Consider the following 19759-nt stretch of genomic DNA (forward strand, 5'->3'; position numbering starts at 1 on the left):
TATAGTTCTCAAACTTTACGAACTTTGGCATCCTTTGAGGATGCAAAAATACTAGCTGGGGTCAGATGCAGTATCTCATGCCTCCAATCCCAGCACTTTGGGAGGCTGAAGTGAGAGGATTGCTTAAGCTCAGGAGATCGAGACCAGCCTGGGCAGTATAGCAAGACCACATCTCTACAAAATAAAATAATAAATTAGCCAGGCGTGGTGGCACACGCCTGTAGTCCCAGCTTGTGAGCTGTGATCACGCCACTGTACTTCAGCCTTGGGGACAGAGTGAGACTAGACTCCAAAAAAAAAAAAAAAAAGAAAAATACTGCTTGCCTGCCCCATCCTTGAGTATTCTGATTTAATTGATGTGAGTGCAGCCTGGTCATTGGAATTATAAAATCTCTCCCGGAGGATTTTAAGCCTGGAAGTTTCCTGGTCTGATTGGTCTGTTGGAAAATCACTCTGGGGGCTGGTGGAAAATGGATTATAGGGAGGGGTGGATTATAATAATGGATTATTTAGCAGGCATGCAGGCATAGGGATCTGGACTTCTTTTTTTTTTTTTTTTTGAGACAGAGTCTCGCTCTTGTTGCCCAGGCTGGAGTACAATAGCGCAATCTCAGCTCACTGCAACCTCTGCCACCCAGGTTCAAGCGATTATCTTGCTTCAGCCTCCCAAATAGCTGGGATTACAGGCACCTGCCACCACGTCCGGCTAATTTTGTATTTTTAGTAGAGATGGGGTTTTACCACGTTGGTCAGGCTGGTCTTGAACTCCTACCCTCAGGTGATCTGCCTACCTTGGCCTCCCAAAGTGCTGGGATTACAGGCATGAGCCACTGCGCCCAGCCAGGGGATCTGGACTTCTGCACACCACCTCCACCCCAGATGATTCTGATGGCCAGCTTGGTTGGGACTGCCCACCTGTCCTGGCCTGGACCCTGCTGGGGTCGCAGGCTCGTGTCCATGGATGTGTAATCCACTGCAGTGTCTGCAAGTGCCCCACCTCCAGCATCAGACCCCCGAGGGCAGGGACCCCAGCTGTCCTGCTTGCTGCTGTGTCCTCGGTGCTTGGTGCCTCTTGGTTAAGGACACATCCCTTACAGGTGTGTGAACCCCCAACACCCTGCCCTGGTCAGACAGGGCAGAGAGGTGGGAGGACGTGGGCTCTGGAGCCCCCTGGGCTGTTGCAGATCTGGGGGCTGTGTCCAGTGCCTCGCTCCCTGCCTTGTCCAGCCTGCCTTCTCACCCCATACTGTGGTCTTCTAGCAGGGTTCTGCCCATTTTAGGTGGTCTGGGAACATTAGCTACAATCATTTGCTAATTGTGCAGATCTTTATTGAGCAGGTACTGGGTGCAGATACTGTGAAAGGTGGCATGAGAGGTGTCTTGGTCCTTGGGGGCTTGCATTTGGGGTGACCCACACTTGCATGAGTAACAGTTGTATACCATGCTTGGAAGTGGGCAATTTCAGCCCTCCAACTGGGCTGAAGAGCAGGGATTTTTCACTCACCAGCTCTGCCTTACATAGGCGTGGAAGCCTGGTGTTACACTCGCTGCACCTGCGCGTGCTGGGGGCAACCACAACATGGTCTCAACGAGCCACCAGTTCTCTTAAGCTGTTTTAGGATCTGAATTTATTCCTTTGCTGCAGCTGTGGTGGGGAATATGGCTTGTGGGTTTTTTAAAAAATAAATTGGAGCCGGGTGTGGTGGCTCACACCTGTAATCCCGGCACTTTTTGAGGCCGAGGCGGGTGGATCACCTCAGGTCAAGAGTTGAAGACCAGCTTGGCTAACATGGTGAAACCCTGTCTCTACTAAAAATACAAAAATCAGCCAAGCGTGGTGACACGTGCCTGTAATCCCAGCTACTCAGGACGCTGAGGCAGGAGAATCGTTTGAGCCTGGGAGGCGGAGGTTGCAGTGAGCTGAGATCACACCACTGCACTCCAGCCTGGGCAACAGAGTGAGATTCTGTCTCAAAAATAAATAAATAAATAAGTAAAAAATAAAGTAAATTGGAGTTGGTTTTTTTCTATTTTTTTAATCTTTTTAAATACTTTTTTTTTTTTTAGAGACAGGATCTCACTGTATCAGGAGGCTTAAGCAGTCCTCCCACCTCAGCCTTCCAAAGTGCTGGAATTACAGGTGTCAGCTACCACACTTAGCTGGTTTTCTTTTTTTTTTTTTTTTTTGAGACAGAGTCTTGCTCTGTGGCCGGGGCTGGAGTGCAGTGGCTCAGATCTCAGCTCACTGCAAGCTCCGCCTCCCGGGTTCACGCCATTCTCCTGCCTCCACCTCCCGAGTAGCTGGGACGACAGGCACCCGCCACCTCGCCTGGCTAGTTTTTTGTATTTTTTAGTAGAGACGGGGTTTCACCGTGTTAGCCAGGATGGTCTCGATCTCCTGACCTCGTGATCCGCCCGTCTCGGCCTCCCAAAGTGCTGGGATTACAGGCTTGAGCCACCGCGCCCGGCCTGGTTTTGTTTTTTTAAAAAACTTTTGTCTTGGCCGGGCACGGTGGCTCAAGCCTGTAATCCCAGCACTTTGGGAGGCCGAGACGGGCGGATCACGAGGTCAGGAGATCGAGACCATCCTGGCTAACATGGTGAAACCCCGTCTCTACTAAAAATACAAAAAACTAGCCGGCGACGTGGCGGGCGCCTGTAGTCCCAGCTACTCGGGAGGCTGAGGCAGGAGAATGGCGTGAACCCGGGAGGCGGAGCTTGCAGTGAGCTGAGATCCGGCCACTGCACTCCAGCCTGGGCGGCAGAGCGAGACTCCGTCTCAAAAAAAAAAAAAAAAAAAAAAACTTTTGTCTTAAAGATTTAAAAATGTATGTACATGTTACAAATCCGAAAGACCCTGTGGCATGAGAGAGCCCTGCCTGACTCCTCTGGTCCTCAGCCCCATGCTCCTCCTGCAGAGATGGGTCATTCCTTTGTCCCACTTCTGGGCAGGTAGGACAGGGAAGTCCCTACCTCCTGCCACCTCCCCTCTCTGCATTAAGCTTTTTTTTTTTTTTTGAAATGGAGTCTCACTCTGTCACCCAGGCTGGAGTGCAGTGGTGTGATCTCGGCTCCCAGGTTCAAGTGATTCTTGTGCCTCAGCCTCCCGAGTAGCTGGGATAACAGGCATGTGCCACCACACCTGGCTAATTTTTGTATTTTCAGTAGAGGCGGGGTTTCACCATGTTGGCCAGGCTGATCTCGAACTCCTGACCTCAAGTGATCTGCCCACCTGGGCCTCCCAAAGTGCTGGGATTATAGGTGTGAGCCACTGTGCCACTGCACCCGGCCTCATGCTTTTTTCACTCATTTTTTGACATCTTTTTATATTAATGCACAGGAGTTACCTGGTTATTTTCAGCAGTTAGACAGAATTTCATTGTCTGTCTGAATGACAGTTTAGGTAACCATTCCTCTGTTGACAGGCATTGAAGTTATGTGGAATTTTTTGCTGTCACAAAGCGTCCTGCAATAAATGTCTCTGCACATACATCATTTTGCATTTATGCAGATATGTAGGATAAACACCTAGGAGGTGTATTACTGTGTCTAAGGGCACATGCATTTTAGACAAGATTGAGTGGTTAGGGCAGTATGGCCATAGACTGCACCTGCATTGTAAGTGTTGGTTACTGTTGCCAAATTAACCTTCCTGGAAGTCAGGGTCTGCGTGATTTTAGAGCAGAGTAGTCAGCCCTTTCTGGACACTCAAACCTCAAACCTCAAGATCAAGGGTCCTTTCGGGACCAGGATGGGAACTCGGTCTTGCTTTGGGGACCTGAGAGGAAAGAGTTCCTGAGTTTCTTCTCTGGGCGGTGGGTCATTGTTTAACCCGCCAGCTCCTTCCTGGTTTGCAGTTCAAACCTAACGCTACTCAGAGAATCACTTCATTTGCTCCCTGGCTTCCAGGATCTTTCAACGTTCATTTCATCCCTTTCATCTTGTGCATAGAGATGAGGATGCTTTTTCTGCCTGGGCTGAGTGGACCTTGCTATGCTAAGATTCTTCTGTGTGTGTGTGTGTGTGTGTGTGTGTTGTGTGTGTGTGTGTGTAAGCAGCATTATTGAGATGTGATTTGCATACATACAATTCACCTGTTTAAAGTGTATAATATAATGGCTTTTAGGATATTCACAGAGTTGTACAACCATCAACCACAACCAATTTTAGAACATTTTTATGACCCCAAAAAGAAACACTGCACCGTTATCTGTCATTCCCCAACCCCCCACCACGAATCTCCTTTCCATCTCTGTAGATTTGCCTGTTCTGGTATTTCATGTGTGTGTGTGTTTTAAAAACACAGATTGGCCAGAGGCTTGAAGGCCACATTCAGCCCACAGACAGTTTTATTTAGCCGTCATAGTGTTTTTTAACTTATCAGGCTAGTTTTGAACATTTTCAAACGGAGAGAATTTGCATAAACATCTGGATTGCCATTTGTCTTGAACAAAGCAGGGTTGGCACATCCCTACCTGTTACAAGCTGGGGCCCAGTAGCAGCCACCCCATTTAAATAGGGCCTTTGGTCTTCTGTTTGCTACAGTCTCCACCCCTCCCTGTTGTCTCCCTGACCTGGAGGCTGAACATCAGCTGCTCTTTATAATCCCACCTGCACTGCTATTTTTCTTAGAAGTAAAATCTCTCTGTCAAAAGTGGGAAACTGGTCATAGCGGTGGCTCATGCCTGTAATCCCAGCACTTTGGGAGGCCGAGGCGGGCGGACCACCTGAGGTCAGTAGTTCAAGACCAGCCTGGCCAACACGGCAAAACCCCATCTCTTCTAAAAATACAAAACTTAGCCAGGCGTGGTGGTGTGCTCTTGTAGTCCCAGCTACTTAGGAGGCTCTGAGGTAGGAAAATCGCTTGAACCCGGGAGGCAGCGGTTGCAGTGAGTTGAGATTGCGCCACTGCACTCCAGCCTGGGTGACAGAGTGAGACTCTGTCTCAAAAAAAAAAAAAAGTGGGAAACTGAAAATAAACAGTTTGCAGAAAACAGTCTTCAGCACAGCCCACTTCTCTTCTATTTATTACCTGCATGGCTTCGGTGTCATTTGAGTTTGGAGACCCTAGCAGGGTCCTTTTAAAGGGAGGCGGCGTCTCACCGGGAGTGACCCAGAGAAGTGACTTAGTAGACTTCCTTAGCTTCTGTCATGAGACAGAGTCTGTGGATTGTTTTTCTCACCATTTTCAAATGGGGAGTCAGAAGCACAGGGATGGTCAGAGGTGCAGTTGAGACCACATAGCATAAAATGCAAGGCTGGGACTAAGGCGCCGCCCAGGCTGCTGTTCTCAGGCCACACCTCTTCCAGGCAGTACACATCCTCCCCTTCCCTCCTCTCTCTTTCTCCCTTTCATCTTCCTTTCTTTTCTACAATGAATATTCATGAGCACTGTAGTGATTACCAATCACTGGGTAGCAAACTACCCCAAACCTTAGCAGTTTCAAGCAAGTGCCATTTCATAGGGTTCATGCATGGACTGCGTTCCGCTGGAGGATTGGCCACCCTGGCAGTCCAGCATGGCCTTGCCCTTTGTCTAGCAGTTGGTGCTGGTTATTGGCTGGGGCATCTCAGTTCTCCTCCATGTGGCCTCTCAACCTCTAGGGCCTCGCTCACTGGCTTTTACAGAAGAATTGCCTGGACTTCTTTTTTTCTTTTCTTTTCTTTTTATTTATTTTTTTGAGATGGAGTCTCGCTGTGTCACCCGGGCTGGATTGCAGTGGCTGGATCTCAGCTTACTGCAAGCTCCACCCCCCGGGTTTACGCCATTCTCCTGCCTCAGCCTCCCCAGTAGCTGGGACGACAGGCGCCCGCCACCTTGCCCGGCTAGTTTTTTGTATTTTTTTAGTAGAGACGGGGTTTCACCGTGTTAGCCAGGATGGTCTCGATCTCCTGACCTCGTGATCCACCCGTCTTGGCCTCCCAAAGTGCTGGGATTACAGGCTTGAGCCACCGCACCCGGCCGACTTCTTTTTTTCTTAAATTTTATTATTTTAATTTTTAATTTTTGGGAGTATATAGCAGGTATATATATTCAGGGGGTACATGAGAGGTTTTGATACAGGCATGCAAAGTGAAATAAGCACATCATGGAGAATGGGCTATCCATCCCCTCAAGCATTTATCCTTTGAGTTACAAACAGTCCAATTATACTCTTTTTTTTTTTTGAGACTGAGTCTCACTCTGTTGCCCACGCTGGAGCGCAGTGGCATGATCTTGGCTCACTGCAACCTCCACCTCTTGGGTTCAAATGATTCTTGTAGGGCCGGGCGCGGTGGCTCAAGCCTGTAATCCCAGCACTTTGGGAGGCCGAGACGGGCGGATCACGAGGTCAGGAGATCGAGACCATCCTGGCTAACACGGTGAAACCCCGTCTCTACTAAAAACTACAAAAAACTAGCCAAGCGAGGTGGCGGCGCCTGTGGTCCCAGCCACCCGGGAGGCTGAGGCAGGAGAATGGCGTGAACCTGGGAGGCAGAGCTTGCAGTGAGCTGAGATCCGGCCACAGCACTCCAGCCTGGGTGACAGAGCACGACTCCGTCTCAAAAAAAAAAAAAAAAGATTCTTGTGCCTCAGCCTCCCAAATAGCTGGGATTACAGGCGCACACCACCACACGCGGCTAATTTTTGTATTTTTAGTAGAGATGGGGTTTCACCATGTTGGCCAGATTGGTCTTGAACTCCTGACCTCAGGTGATCTGCCTGCCTTGGCTTCAAAAAGTGCTGGGATTACAGGCGTGAGCCACCGTACCCAGCCCAATTATACTCTTTAAGTTATGTTATTTTCTTTTTTTAAGACAGGACCTTACTCTGTCAGCTAGGCTGGAGTGCAGTGACAGAATCTTTGCTCACTGCACCCTCCACTTCCTGGCCTCAAGCGATCCTTCCACCCCAGCCTCCCAGGTAGCTGGGACTACAGGCATGTGTCACCACACCCAGCTAATTTTTGTATTTTTTTTGTAGAGATGGGGTTTCACCATGTTGCCCAGGCTGGTCTTGAACTCCTGATCTCAAGTGATCTGCCTGCCTCAGCCTTCTAAAGTGCTGGGATTACAGGCATGGGCCACTATGCCTGGACTTTAAGTTATTTTATTTTTTAATTTCAATAGGTTTTTGGGGAACAGGTGGTGTTTGGTTACATGAATAAGTTCTTTAGTGATTTCTGAGATTTTGGTGCAGCAACCATCACCTAAGTAGAGTACATGGTAACCAAAGTGCAGTCTTTTATCCCTCACCTACCTCCCACCCTTTCTTCTAAGTCCCCAAAGTCCGTTGTATCATTTGTATGCCTTTGCATCCTCACAGCTTAGCTCCCACTTAACAAGTGAGAACATATGATGCTTGCTTTTCCATTTCTGAGTTACTTCACTTGAATAATGGTCTCCATTTCCATCCAGGCTGCTGCAAATGCCATTATTTCGTTTCATTTTATGATTGAGTTGTATTCCATGGTATCTGTATGTATATATGCCACATATTCTTTATCCACTTGTTTACTGATAGGCATTTGGGCTGGTTCCATAGTTTTGCAATTGCTAATTGTGGTGCAATAAACATGCATGTGCAAGTATCTTTTTCATATAATAACTTCAAGATACCCAGGAGTGGGATTGCTGGATCAAATGGTAGATCTACTTTTAGTTCTTTAAGGAATCTCACACTGTTTTCCATAGTGATTGTACTAGTTTACATCCCTGCTAACAGTGTAGAAGTGTTTACATTCCCACTAACAGTGTAAAAGTGTTCCTTTTCACCGCATCCATGCCAACATCTATGATTTTTTAATTTTTTGATTATGGCCATTCTTGCAGGAGTAAGGTAGTATCGCATTGTGGTTTTGATTTGCATTTCCTTGATCATTAGTGATGTTGAGCATTTTTTCATGTGTTTGCTGGCCACTTGTATATCTTGTTTTGAGAATTGTCCTCAGCCCACTTTTTGATGGGATTGTTTTTTCTTGCTTAGTATTCTGGATGTTAATCCCTTGTCAAATGCATAGATTGTGAAGATTTTCTCCCACTCTGTGGTTTGTATGTTTACTCTGCTGATTATTTCTTTTGCTGTGCAGAAGCTTTTTAGTTTAATTAAGTCCCATCTATTTATCTTTGTTTTTATTGCATTTGCTTTCGGGGTCTTGGTCATGAAGTCTTTGCCTAAGCCAATGTCTAGAAGGGTTTTTCCAATGGTATCTTCTAGAATTTTTATGGTTTCAGGTCTTAGATTTAAGTGTTTGATCCATCTTGAGTTGATTTTTTGTTTAAGGTGAGAGATGAGGATCCAGTTTCATTCTCCTACATGCGGCTGGCCGGTTATCCCAGCACCATTTGTTGACTAGGGTGTCCTTTCTCCACTTTATGTTTTTGTTTGCTTTGTCAAAGATCAGTTGGCTGTAAGTATTTGGGTTTATTTCTCTGTTCTATTCCATTGGCCTATGTGCCTATTTTTTAAACATTTTTTCAAATTTTTTTTATTGTTTGAAACAGAGTTTCACTCTTGTTGCCCAGGCTGGAGTGCAATGGGGCGATCTTGGCTCACTGCAACATCAGCCTCCTGGGTTCAAGCGATTCTCCTGCTTCAGCCTCCCCAGTAGCTGGGAGTACAGGTGTGCGCTACCACGGCTGGCTGATTTTTGTATTTTAGTAGAGACGTGGTTTCACCATGTTGGCCAGGCTAGTCTTGAACTCCTAACCTTAAGTGATCCACCTGCCTCAGCCTCCCAAAGTGCTGGGATTATAGGCGTGAGCCACCGCGCCCAGCCTTTATAGTATATTTTGAAATCAGGTAATGTGATGCCTCCAGATTTGTTCTTTTTGTTTAGTTTGCTTTGGCTGTGCAGGCTCTTTTTTTGGTTCCATATGAATTTTAGGATTGTCTTTTTCTAGTTCGTGAAGAACGATGGTGGTATTTTGATGGGAATTGCATTGAATTTGTAGATATATTTTGGCAGTATGGTCATTTTCACAATATTGATTCTACCCATCCATGAGCATGGGATGTGTTTCCATTTGTTTGTGTTGTCAATGATTTCTTTCATCAGTGTTTTGTAGTTTTCTTTGTAGAAGTCTTTTACCTCCTTGGTTAAATTCCTAAAAATTTAATTTTTGCAGCTGTTGCAAAAGAAGTTGAATTCTTGATTTGATTCTCCGTTTGGTTGCAGTTGGTGTATAGCAGTCTACTGATGTGTGTGCATTGGTTTTTATATCCTGAAACTTGGCTGAATTCATTCACCAGTTGTAGGAGCTTTTTGGAGGAGTCTTTAGGGTTTTCTAGGTATACGATCATGTCATCAGCAAATAGTGACAGTTTGACTTCCTCTTTACCAGTTTGGATGTCCTTTATTTCTTTCTCTTGTCTGATTGCTCTGGCTAGGACCTCTAACTTATTTTAAAATGTACAGTTAAGTTGTTATTGAATCTAGTTGCCCTGTGGTACTGCCTGAACTTCCTTATGTGGCTTCTGGCTTACCGGAGGGTGAATCAGAAGCTTTGAGGTCTCTCGAGGCCTAGACCTGGGAGTCACAGAGTCTTGCTCCCAGCACATCCTATTGGTCTAAGCAAGCCATAGGCCAGCCCAGATTCGGGGGTGGGAAGGATTGGATCCCACCTCTTCACTGGAGGAGATGCAAGGTCCTTTTGCAAAAGCACATGTGGGATGGGAGGGAGTTAGAGGGCCGCCTCTGAAACACAAGTACTTATTATTTGCCAGACTTTGTTCTAGGCTCTGGGAATTGAAAGACAAATAAAATAGACAAAAACCTGTGTCCCCCAGAGGTTTCATTCTGGTGGGGAAGATGACAGGAAACAAGTTGAGAAAAATAGATAGTACATTAGATGGTGATAAATGCTAAAGAGAAAAGTAAATTGGGGCAGGAGGACTGGGAGTAGGGGAGCTACAGGGTCAGGGAAAGCCTCACCTGGAAGAACTATTTGAGCAAAAGCTAGAAGGAAGTGAGAGACAACGTTCACCAGTAAAGGGAACAGCAGGTGCAAAGGCCCTGCGGTGAGGCTGTGGCTAGTGTTGTGGGTGGGGGTAAGCAACAGGCAGTGAGATCAGGGGGAGGCGGAGGCTCCAGATGGGGTAGGGCTGGGGAGGCCCCCATTAGGTGTTTTCTGAGTAGGTGGAAGATGAGGGAGGACTCTTAAAAAATTGAAGCCAGGCATGGTGGTGCCCATCTCTAGTCCCAGCTACTCATGAAGCTGAGGCGGGAGGATCCCTGGGGCCCAGGAGTTGGAGGCTGTAGTGAGCTATGGTCCTACCACTGCACTCTAGCCTGGATGACAGAATGAGACCCTGTCTCTAAGAAAAAAAACAATTGGTATATAATTCATGTATAAATTTATGATTTAAAAGTATATAGTTTGTTGGCTTTTAGTATATTTGCTGTGTTGTGCAGACATCACCATGACCTAATTCCAGAACATTTCTATGACCCAAAAAAGAAACCCCATCACCATTAGCAGTTATTCCCTCTTCTCCTCTCCCTGCCACTCCATGCAGAGGGGCAACCACGAATCTATTTCTTTCTGTCTCTGTGGATTTGCCTATCTCTGGACATTTCCTCCCTCCCTCCCTTCCTTCTTTTCTTTCTAGATGGAATCTTGCTCTCTTGCCCAGGCTGGAGTGCAGTGGTACGATCTTGGCTCACTGCAACCTCCACCTCCAGGGTTCAAGCGATTCTTGTGTCTCAGCCTCCCAAGTAGTTGGGACTACAGGCTCGTGCCACCACGCCTGGCTAATTTTTGTAGTTTTAGTAGAGACAGGGTTTTGCCATATTGGCCAGGCTGGTCTCAAACTCCTGACCTCAAGTGATCTGCCTGCCTTGGCCTTCCAAAGTGCTGGGATTATAGGCATGAGCCACTGTGCCCAGCCTGGACATTTCTTGTAAGTGGAATCATGTCATGCGTGACCTTTTGTGCCTGGCTTCTCTCACTTAGCATCATGTTTGCAAGGATCATCCATGTTGTAGTGCGTGCCAGTGCTCCATTACTTTTTATGGACAAATGATACTCTATTTTATGGATACACCACATTTTGTTTGTTCATTCATCACTTTATGGACATTGGATTGTTTACACTTTTTTTTTTTTTTTAATTGAGATGGAGTCTTGCCCTGTCTCCCAGGCTAGAGTGGGGTGGCGCAATCTTAGCTCGCTGCAGACTCCGCCTCCCGGGTTCCCCAAGCAATTCTGTGCCTCAGCCTCCCAAGGAGCTGGGACTACAGGCTTGTGCCACTACACCCGGCTCATTTTTGTAGTTTTAGTAGAGACGGGGTTTCGCCATGTTGGCCAGGCTGATCTCGAACTCCTGACTCAAGTGACCTGCCTGCCTTGGCCTTCCAAAGTGTTGGGATTACAGGCGTGAGCCACCACACCCAGCCTTTTCTACTTTTGACTGTCATGAATATGGTACAAGTTTTTGTGAGAGCATATGTTTTCATTTCTTTTTTATTTATTTTTATTTTTATTTTTTTGAGATAGGGTCTTGCTTTGTCGTCCAGGCTGGAGTGCAGTGGTGCTATCACGGCTCATAGCAACCTTGATCTTCTGGGCTCAAGTGCTTCTCCCACCCCAGCCTCCTAAGTAGCTGGGAATACAGGCACATACCACCATGTCCGGCTAATTTTTGTATTTTTTTTTTTTTTTTTTTTTTTTTTGAGACGGTGTCTCACTATGTTGCCCAGGATGGTCTTGAACTCTTGCGCTTAAGTGATCTGCCTGCCTCGGCCTCCCAAAGTTCTGGGACAAAGTGGTGGGCATATTGCTTGATCATAAGGTGACTCTGTGTTCCTTCTAAGGAGATGCTGGACTGGTTTTCAGAGCAGCTGCACAATTGTACCCTTCCCACCAGCAGTGTGTGAGGCTTCCAGTTCCTCCACATCCTTGCCAGCCCTCATCATTTTCCATTTTTGTGATTGCAGCCATCCCTGTGAGTGCAAAGTGGTACAGTGGAGGATCTGGGGCGGGGAGGGCTTTTGGTTTTTTTTTTTTTTTTTGAGACAGTCTCGCTCTGTTGCCCAGGCTGGAGTGCAGTGGCGTGATCTCGGCTCACTGCAAGCTCCGCCTCCCAGGTTCACGCCATTCTCCTGCCTCAGCCTCCCGAGTAGCTGGGACTACAGGCGCCCACCACCATGCCCAGCTAATTTTTTTGTATTTTTTAGTAGAGACAGGTTTCACCGTGTTAGCCAGGATGGTCTCAATCTCCTGACCTCGTGATCTGCCCGCCTCGGCCTCCCAAAGTGCTAGGATTACAGGCGTGAGCCACTGCGCCTGGCCAGGGCTTTTGTTTTAACAGGACTGCACAGAGTAGATTGAAGGGCAGTGAGAACAGGAAGCTGGGATCAGTGAGCAGGCTACTGCAACAGTCCTAGCAAGAGACAATGGTGCCGTGCGCCATGGTGCTTGGTTGTATGGGAGAGAGAGTGAAGTGGTTGGATTTGGGTAGAGACATTTTGAAGGTAGAACTGAGAGGATTGGCTGGCAGATTGGTTGGGGTGGGAGGTGGGAGAGAAGAGTTGAGAGTGCTCTGAAGTATTTGGCCTGAGCAAGGGGACGATGGAGTTTCCATTTGTTGAGTTAGAGAAGATAATGGGTGGGGACCTTTTTGGTGGTTTTTTTTTTTTTGTGCCAGCCCCTTGGTGAGCAGGGCCAGCCCCTCTTCAATGTCTGGGCATTCCCAGCTGGGAAGTTTGCACTGCCACTTTGTGAGAAAAGGGGATGTGGGAAAAGACAGTGAAAACCATGATTTGCAGGTGTTTGTTTAAAAAAAAAACACTCACTATCTCCACTGGTCCTTCCTTGAATGTCACTTAAAGTGAGCCTCTCGCCTCCTTCCCCTCTGAGTGGAGCAGTTTATGCCCAGGGGGTTGCAAAGAACAGCGAGGGCATTCATCTGCTCACAGGCTGGTTAAAAAGGCACGTGGGCTGCAGCCTGCAGGACTCTCATTTCTGAGGCCACTTAGGGGATAATCTTGAGAGAAAATTGCCCCATGGATGATTTGTGGGCATGGTGGGCTGGCTTATCCTGAGCGCCTTCCTGTTGGTTGGGAATGTTTCTTCCTGTTGGTTGGTCAGGCTTGTTTCTCCCTTTGCTGACCAGACAGTCGGCAAATGCTCACTTTGCTCCCTCCTGCTTTTGGGAACCTCCCTAGGTACCAGGGGGTGAGGTGGAGGACTGACGGTAGCTGACAAGCAGCAATGAACGGGACACATTTCTAACCTTCCCCAAGAGCATCTTGTTTTTGTTTTGAGATGATCTCGCTCTGTCACCCAGGAGTGCAGTGACGCATCACAGCTCACTGTAGCCTCAACCTCCTAGGCCCAAGTGACCCTCCCACCTCAGCCTCTCAAGGACACCCAGACCACACAGGTGTGCACCACCGTGCCCAGCTAGTTTTCTTTTTATTTTTAGAGAGACAGACTTTCCCCCCATTGCCCAAGCTGGACTGGAACTCCTGGGCTCAAGTGATCCTCTGACCTCAGCCTCCCAGTGTTGGGATGACAGGCGTGAGCCACTGTACCCAGCCCCAAAGAACATCTTATTACACATTCTAGCTCTGGAGTTAGAGTGCTCAGGGTCAAATTCTGGCTTCAATATTTATTAGCTGTGTGAGCTTGAGCAAGGGACTTAACCTCTCTGATCCTCTGTTTCTCAATCCATAAAAAGAGGGAAATAAGGCCGGGCGCGGTGGCTCAAGCCTGTAATCCCAGCACTTTGGGAGGCCGAGACGGGCGGATCACGAGGTCAGGAGATCGAGACCATCCTGGCGAACACGGTGAAACCCCGTCTCTACTAAAAATACAAAAACTAGCCGGGCGAGGTGGCAGGCGCCTGTAGTCCCAGCTACTCGGGAGGCTGAGGCAGGAGAATGGCGTAAACCCGGGAGGCGGAGCTTGCAGTGAGCTGAGATCCGGCCACTGCACTCCAGTCCGGGCGACAGAGCGAGACTCCGCCTCCAAAAAAAAAAAAAAAAAAAAAAGAGGGAAATAGTAGCACCTACTGCATAGGGTTCTTGTGGGAAGTGAATGAAGTAATTCAAATACAGTGCCTAGTCCTTGTTTTTGTTCTATGGTAAGAGAGATTGGGTGGGTGCAGTGGCTCATGCCTATAATCTCAGTACTTTGGGAGGCTGAGGCAGGAGGATTGCATGAGGCCAGGAGCTTGAGACCAGCCTGGGCAACATAGTGAGACCCCTGTCTCTACAAAAATTAAAATACAAAAAAGCGAGGAATCGAGCTATGGAAAGCAACCCCTTATCACGCACCTATTGTGTGTCAGCACTCTGTTAACCACATCTGTGATGTCAGGTTAACCTCCTGAGCATTCTGCCAAACGGGCATGATGGTTCCTTTCACAGGGGATCCAGCAGCAGTGAAATGCAGAGGTTAAGCCATTGGGTTCCAGCTACATGACTGGCAGAGGGTAAGGTGAACCCAGCAGTGCCGTGACCACGCCATGCCCTTCCTGAGCAGGCCAGGATGGGTTGTGATGCGCTTCCTAAAACACAGGGCTGCAGACACATCTTGGGAAGGAGGCATCCCACCCAGCTGGGGTGTGGGCTTCCGTGGCCTCCCATGCAGGTTGTGTGTTCTTAAGCGCATCTGGACCCAGGTCTGCATTATGAGCACCTGCACCCCCAGGATCTCTCCATCACCGGCTGTGCCCCACTCTTCTCTTTCCCCTGGATCAGAAAGAACAACCAACCTTCTCCTCCCACCACAGTGACCTCTTGGCTCCATCCTTTCTCCCTTAGTGCGATAATGACATTTTCTCATTGTAATTTAATTTGCGGGTTGGGTGAGGGGATGATCTTTCTTTTTCCGAGTCTTCTCTCCCCTCTCCCGCATTGAGGCACAGAAATAGTCCCAGCTGTGAGATGAAGGTTGCAGAGTTTAAAATTGCAACTTGGTACTATTTATACTCCAGCCTGAAAGATGTTTTTTTGCGCAGTCGTTTATTTTGTTGTGGTGGAGATGGCTCATGCTGGAAGCAGCAGGAACTGGTGCTATATAAACAGTTCTCTGGGGACAAGTGGGTGGTGAGGGAGCCTTCAGGTGCAGGAGGCAGGGACTAGGCCTGCCCAGAAACCCTGAGCACGCCTCCCTGGAGCAGGACGGTGTGGCCTGGGAAAAGGAGGCCACATGTGCTGGGTGGGAAAGGAGATCATGTGCTGGGTGAACTTTCTTCCTGCATGCTGGCCATTACAAAAATAACAACAGAAACTGGTATTTTAGAAGTCATAAAGGTAGTAGATACTTGGGGGGGGAAAAACCCTAATTTTTTTTTTTTTTTAAGACAGATCTTGCTCGGTCACCCAGGCTGGAGTACAGTGGCACGATCTCGGCTCACTGCAACCTCCTCCTTCCGGGTTCAAGTAGTCCTCTTGCCTCAGCCTCCTGAGTAGCTGGGACTACAGACGCATGCCATCGCTTCCGGTTTTGTATTTTTAGTAGAGACGGGGTTTCGCCATGTTGGTCAGGCTGGTCTCAAACTCCTGGCCTCGGATGATTGGCCCGCCTTGGCCTCCCAAAGTGTTGGGATTACAGGCGTGAGCCACTACACCTGGCCAAACCCCTGATTATTTCCCTAATTTTTACAGAAGTGCATGAAGCAGTTGTACACTGGCAGACCCTTTGCACGTTCGTGATTGGCTTCATTTGTGGGGCATTAAAGGGTTTTTTTTAATGTGTTCCCATGTTTAAACATTGAGGCATTTCCTATCAAATTAGGATTTCTGGCTTCTCTTGGAAAATGGAAAATCTGGTAGCTCCGGGCCTGCGTTTCCTGATGGAGGCTAGTGGCCAGCAGCTGGAGGACTGGATGAGCACCTCTGAGATCACCACAACCCCGATGGCCTGCTTCACTCATGTATTTTAATGTCCGGCCTGATGACTGGGTGTTTTTTCTTCTTCTCTTTTTTTTTAAAGACAAGTTCTCACTCTGTCGCCCAGCCTGGAGTGCAGTGGTGCAATCACTCTGCTCACTGCAGCCTCAGCCTCCTGGGTAGTTGGGACTACAGACATGCACCACCATGCCTGGCTAATTTTTTTTTTTTTTTGAGATGGAATCTCATTGTGTCACCCAGGCTGGAGTGCAGTGGCTCACTGCAGCCTCCACCTCCTGGGTTCAAGAGATTGTCCTGCCTCAGTCTCCTGAGGAGCTGGGACTACAGGGGTGTACCACACTTGGCTAATTTTCATATTTTTAGTAGAGACGGGGTTTTACCATGTTGGCTAGGATGGTCTCGATCTCCTGACCTCGTGATCCACCCACCTCAGCCTCCCAAAGTGCTGGGATTACAGGTGTGAGCCACTGCACCCGGCCAAATTTTTTTTTTTTAAAGGGACGGAGCCTCACCATGTTGCCCAGACTGGTCTCAAATTCCTGGACTTCAGTGATCTTCCTGCCTCGGACTCCCAAAATGTTGGGACTACAGGCATGAGCCACTGCTCCTGGCCACGGACCCTTTACATAACATAAAAAATTCAAGTTTCCCTTGTCAGAGTCCCTTTCCCAACTCCTCCTGCCCAGAGCTAAGTAAGCCCTATTAATAGGGTTTCCAAAGAAACTATGGGACGCCCAGTTGAATGTGAATTTCAGATAAACAACAAATAATTGTTTTAGTATAAGCACATCTCTTAACTATTAGCAGTTTGGCACATATCATTCCAGGCGTTTCCCTGTGGAGACATGTACTTTTTTTTTTTTTTTTTGAGACGGAGTCTCGCTCTGTTGCCCAGGCTGGAGTGCAGTGGTGGGATCTCGGCTCACTGCGCCTCTGCCTCCCAGGTTCAAGTGATTCTCCAGCCTCAGCCTGTGACTATGGGCACATACCACCATGCCTGGCTAATTTTTGTATTTTTAGTAGAGATGGGGTTTCACCATGTTGGTCAGGCTGGTCTCAAACTCCTGACCTCAGGTGATCTGCCCGCCTCAGACATTTTTTTGGTATGGTTTGTATCTGGCACTGTCTGCAGCTTGCTTTTCCTCTCCGGGGTATCACCAGGGCCACTGTGTTTATTAGAGCAGGCTGTGAGGCTGTGGACTCCATCTGGATTAGGATTCTTGCCCCATGCTGTTTGTTAACCTTGTGATCTTGAGCAGGCTACCCCACCTCTCTGAGCCTCATCTGTACAATGTGGAGGGTAAGGGTAGCTTATTTCCTGTATTTGTTGATCTTGTCTCTTTTGAAAGCTGTGTAGAATGGAGAGGCCGTGATGGCTTTAACCAGTCCTCTGTGATGGGTGCCAGGACTGCTGCCCGTTTATTGCTCTTTCAAAGGAGGCAGTGGAAGGAGGTCGAGCAGGAACTGGGCACATAATCCTAAGACTTAGTTTGCTTTAAAAAAAAAAAAAAATGAAGGGTGTTTGTCTCCCTGGAAACCACTTGCTAATCTCCAGGATGTCGTCTCTTTTTCAGGCGAAGGAGGTGGAGGAGACCATCGAGGGCATGCTCCTCAGGCTGGAAGAGTTTTGCAGCCTGGCTGACCTGGTGAGTGGCTGCCTGGGAGGCGTGGATTTAGGCCCAGGCCAGACTTCGGGCCCTTGCTGGAGTTTTCTGGGGAAGCCATTTTGGTGGTGAGTTAGCAACCAGAAGGAATGGGGCAGCAGCCAGCGCTGAGAGGAAAACCACGTGCAAACGCTCCCTTCTCTCTCTCTCTCACTCTCAACCCCAAGTGCTTCCTGAGGCGGCCATCTTGATCTCGTCCTTTCCCCAGATGGTTTTTATTCCGCAGAGGAGCCAGGAGTGGACCACAAGGTGGCACTCTCGGGCACCGATGCAGGGAGCCGTTCAGCGGGGACACTAGACTATATTTAACTTTCCTCAGCTCTGCACCGTCCCCTGTGCAAACATGGAGACAGCCAGGAAATGGCTTCAGGCCTGTGAGGCCTAGGAGGAGCCTCTTGCCCGGGCCATAGCCCGCAGTGGAGTTGGGCATCGAGTTCCTTCTTGAATCCTTCTGTTCTCTCTGCTTTTACCTCTTACTCTGCCTGGTTGGCCCAAATCTCCTAGCCTGATTGAGGTGGAAGATAGAAGACAATGGCCCAGAAGACAAGGCCTCCCAAGCCAGAGTCTCTAGAAATTGCCTCTAGAGGCTGGGTGCAGTGGCTCACACCTGTAATCCCAGCACTTTGGGAGGCCGAGGCGGGCAGATCACCTGAGGTCAGGAGTTCAAGACCAGCCTGACCAACATGGTGAAACCCTGGCTCTACCAAAAATACAAAAATTAGCTGGTGTGGTTGTAGGCATCTGTAATCTCAGCTACTCAGGAGGCTGAGGCAGGAGAATTGCTTGAACCCAAAAGGTGGAGGTTGCAGTGAGCTGAGATTGCACCACTGCACTCCAGCTTAGGTGATAGATCAAGATTGTGTCTCAAAAAAGAAACAGAGAAAAGAAAAGAAAAATTGTTTCTAGATCCCAGTGTTCCCAGGATTGCTGCCAGCCAGGTGAGGAGCCCCCGGGAGCACTGATAGAATTTTCTAGAAGCTCCCAAGCTTGTTAGAGGCAAGCCAGTAACCTGGGCTTGAGGTATCTGCCTGGAGGCCCAAAGTGCTCCATGTTGTGACCAGGCCCTGTGTCTCCCCAGAATGGAGGAAGCCTGCCCACCTGGGCCCAGTGGTATGCGTTTATGTCCCTGAGAAGCACCGTGTCTGGACCCTGAGAGTGTTTGTGAGAACCCAAGGGAGTAACAGTAACAGCAGCCCCAGGTGTTCATTGAACACCTTCCTTTGTGCCCGGCACAAAGCCACCCTAGACAGCAGGCACTGAGTCATCCCTGTATATTCAGCAGACCTCGGCCCAGCTTCTAGGGTCACAGCAGAAATCCCAAGAGGAACTATGTGGTTTCTTCTCTTGAGTCAAGTTTTATGTTCAGATGTGGGTCCAGGTGGGAGCCAGGTAACAAGACAGGCTTTTAATAGCCTGGATTGTCCTTTCTTTACCACCATGCATTGGGCTCGCTCTCGCTCGCGCGCTCTCTCTCTCTCTCTCTCTCTCTCTCTCTCTCTCTTCTCTCTCTCTCTCTCTCTCTCTCTCTCCCTCTCCCTCTCCCTCTCCCTCTCCCTCTCCCTCTCCCTCTCTCCTTCTGTCTGTCTTTCCCTCCCTCCCTCCCTCCCTTCCTTCCTTCCTTTCGAGACAGAGTCTCGCTCTGTCCCCCAGGCTGGAGTACAATGATGCGATCTCAGCTCATTGCAACCTCTGCCTCCCGGGTTCAAGTGATTCTCCTGCCTCAGCCTCCCGAGTAGCTGGGATTACAAACATGCGCCACCACGCCCGGCTAATTTTTGTATTTTTAGTAGAGATGGGGTTTTACCATGTTGACCAGGCTAGTCTCGAACTCTTGGCCTTAAGCGATCCTCCCGCCTCAGCCTCCCAAAGTGCTGGGATGGATTATAGGCGTGAGCCACCACGCCTGGCTGTATTGGGCACTTTCTCAGGAATGGGCTCCGTGATAAGCTTGAGTAGGCAGAGACAGTTCAGTCCATCTCCATCCCCACCAAGCCCCAGTGTACGTGGGGAGGCTGATTTGGGTACCAGTTGGTGCCATCCCATGCTACAGTGCTGTCGTGAAGGTAAGGTCAAGGTGTAAAGGGATTCCAGAGCCAGGGGTGTTAAGTCCTGCCTAGGAAATTGGGAAGGCTTTGTAGAACAGGTGGTAATGAATCTGGGACTGGAAGGAGAAACAAAGAATTCAACAGATTGGTAAGGAGGGCATTCAGGCAGAGGGACCAGCCTGTGCAATGGTGGGGAGGCCAGGGATGT

The 19759-nt window shown here is 48.6% G+C and overlaps 1 protein-coding gene across 3 annotated transcripts in view; it reads left to right on the forward strand.

The window, feature by feature from the left end:
- Positions 1–19759, forward strand: part of BCAS4 (breast carcinoma amplified sequence 4) — an 89540-nt gene that overhangs the window by 9846 nt on the left and 59935 nt on the right. For all 3 annotated transcript variants that reach the window (XM_033186730.1, XM_033186732.1, XM_033186731.1), the window contains exon 2: positions 17417–17488. In XM_033186730.1, the coding sequence (XP_033042621.1) occupies positions 17417–17488 (72 nt within the window). The remainder of the gene's footprint in view (positions 1–17416; positions 17489–19759) is intronic.

Source organism: Trachypithecus francoisi, unplaced genomic scaffold (genome assembly GCF_009764315.1).
Source record: "Trachypithecus francoisi isolate TF-2019V2 unplaced genomic scaffold, Tfra_2.0 Lachesis_group21, whole genome shotgun sequence".
Lineage (NCBI taxonomy): Eukaryota > Metazoa > Chordata > Mammalia > Primates > Cercopithecidae > Trachypithecus > Trachypithecus francoisi.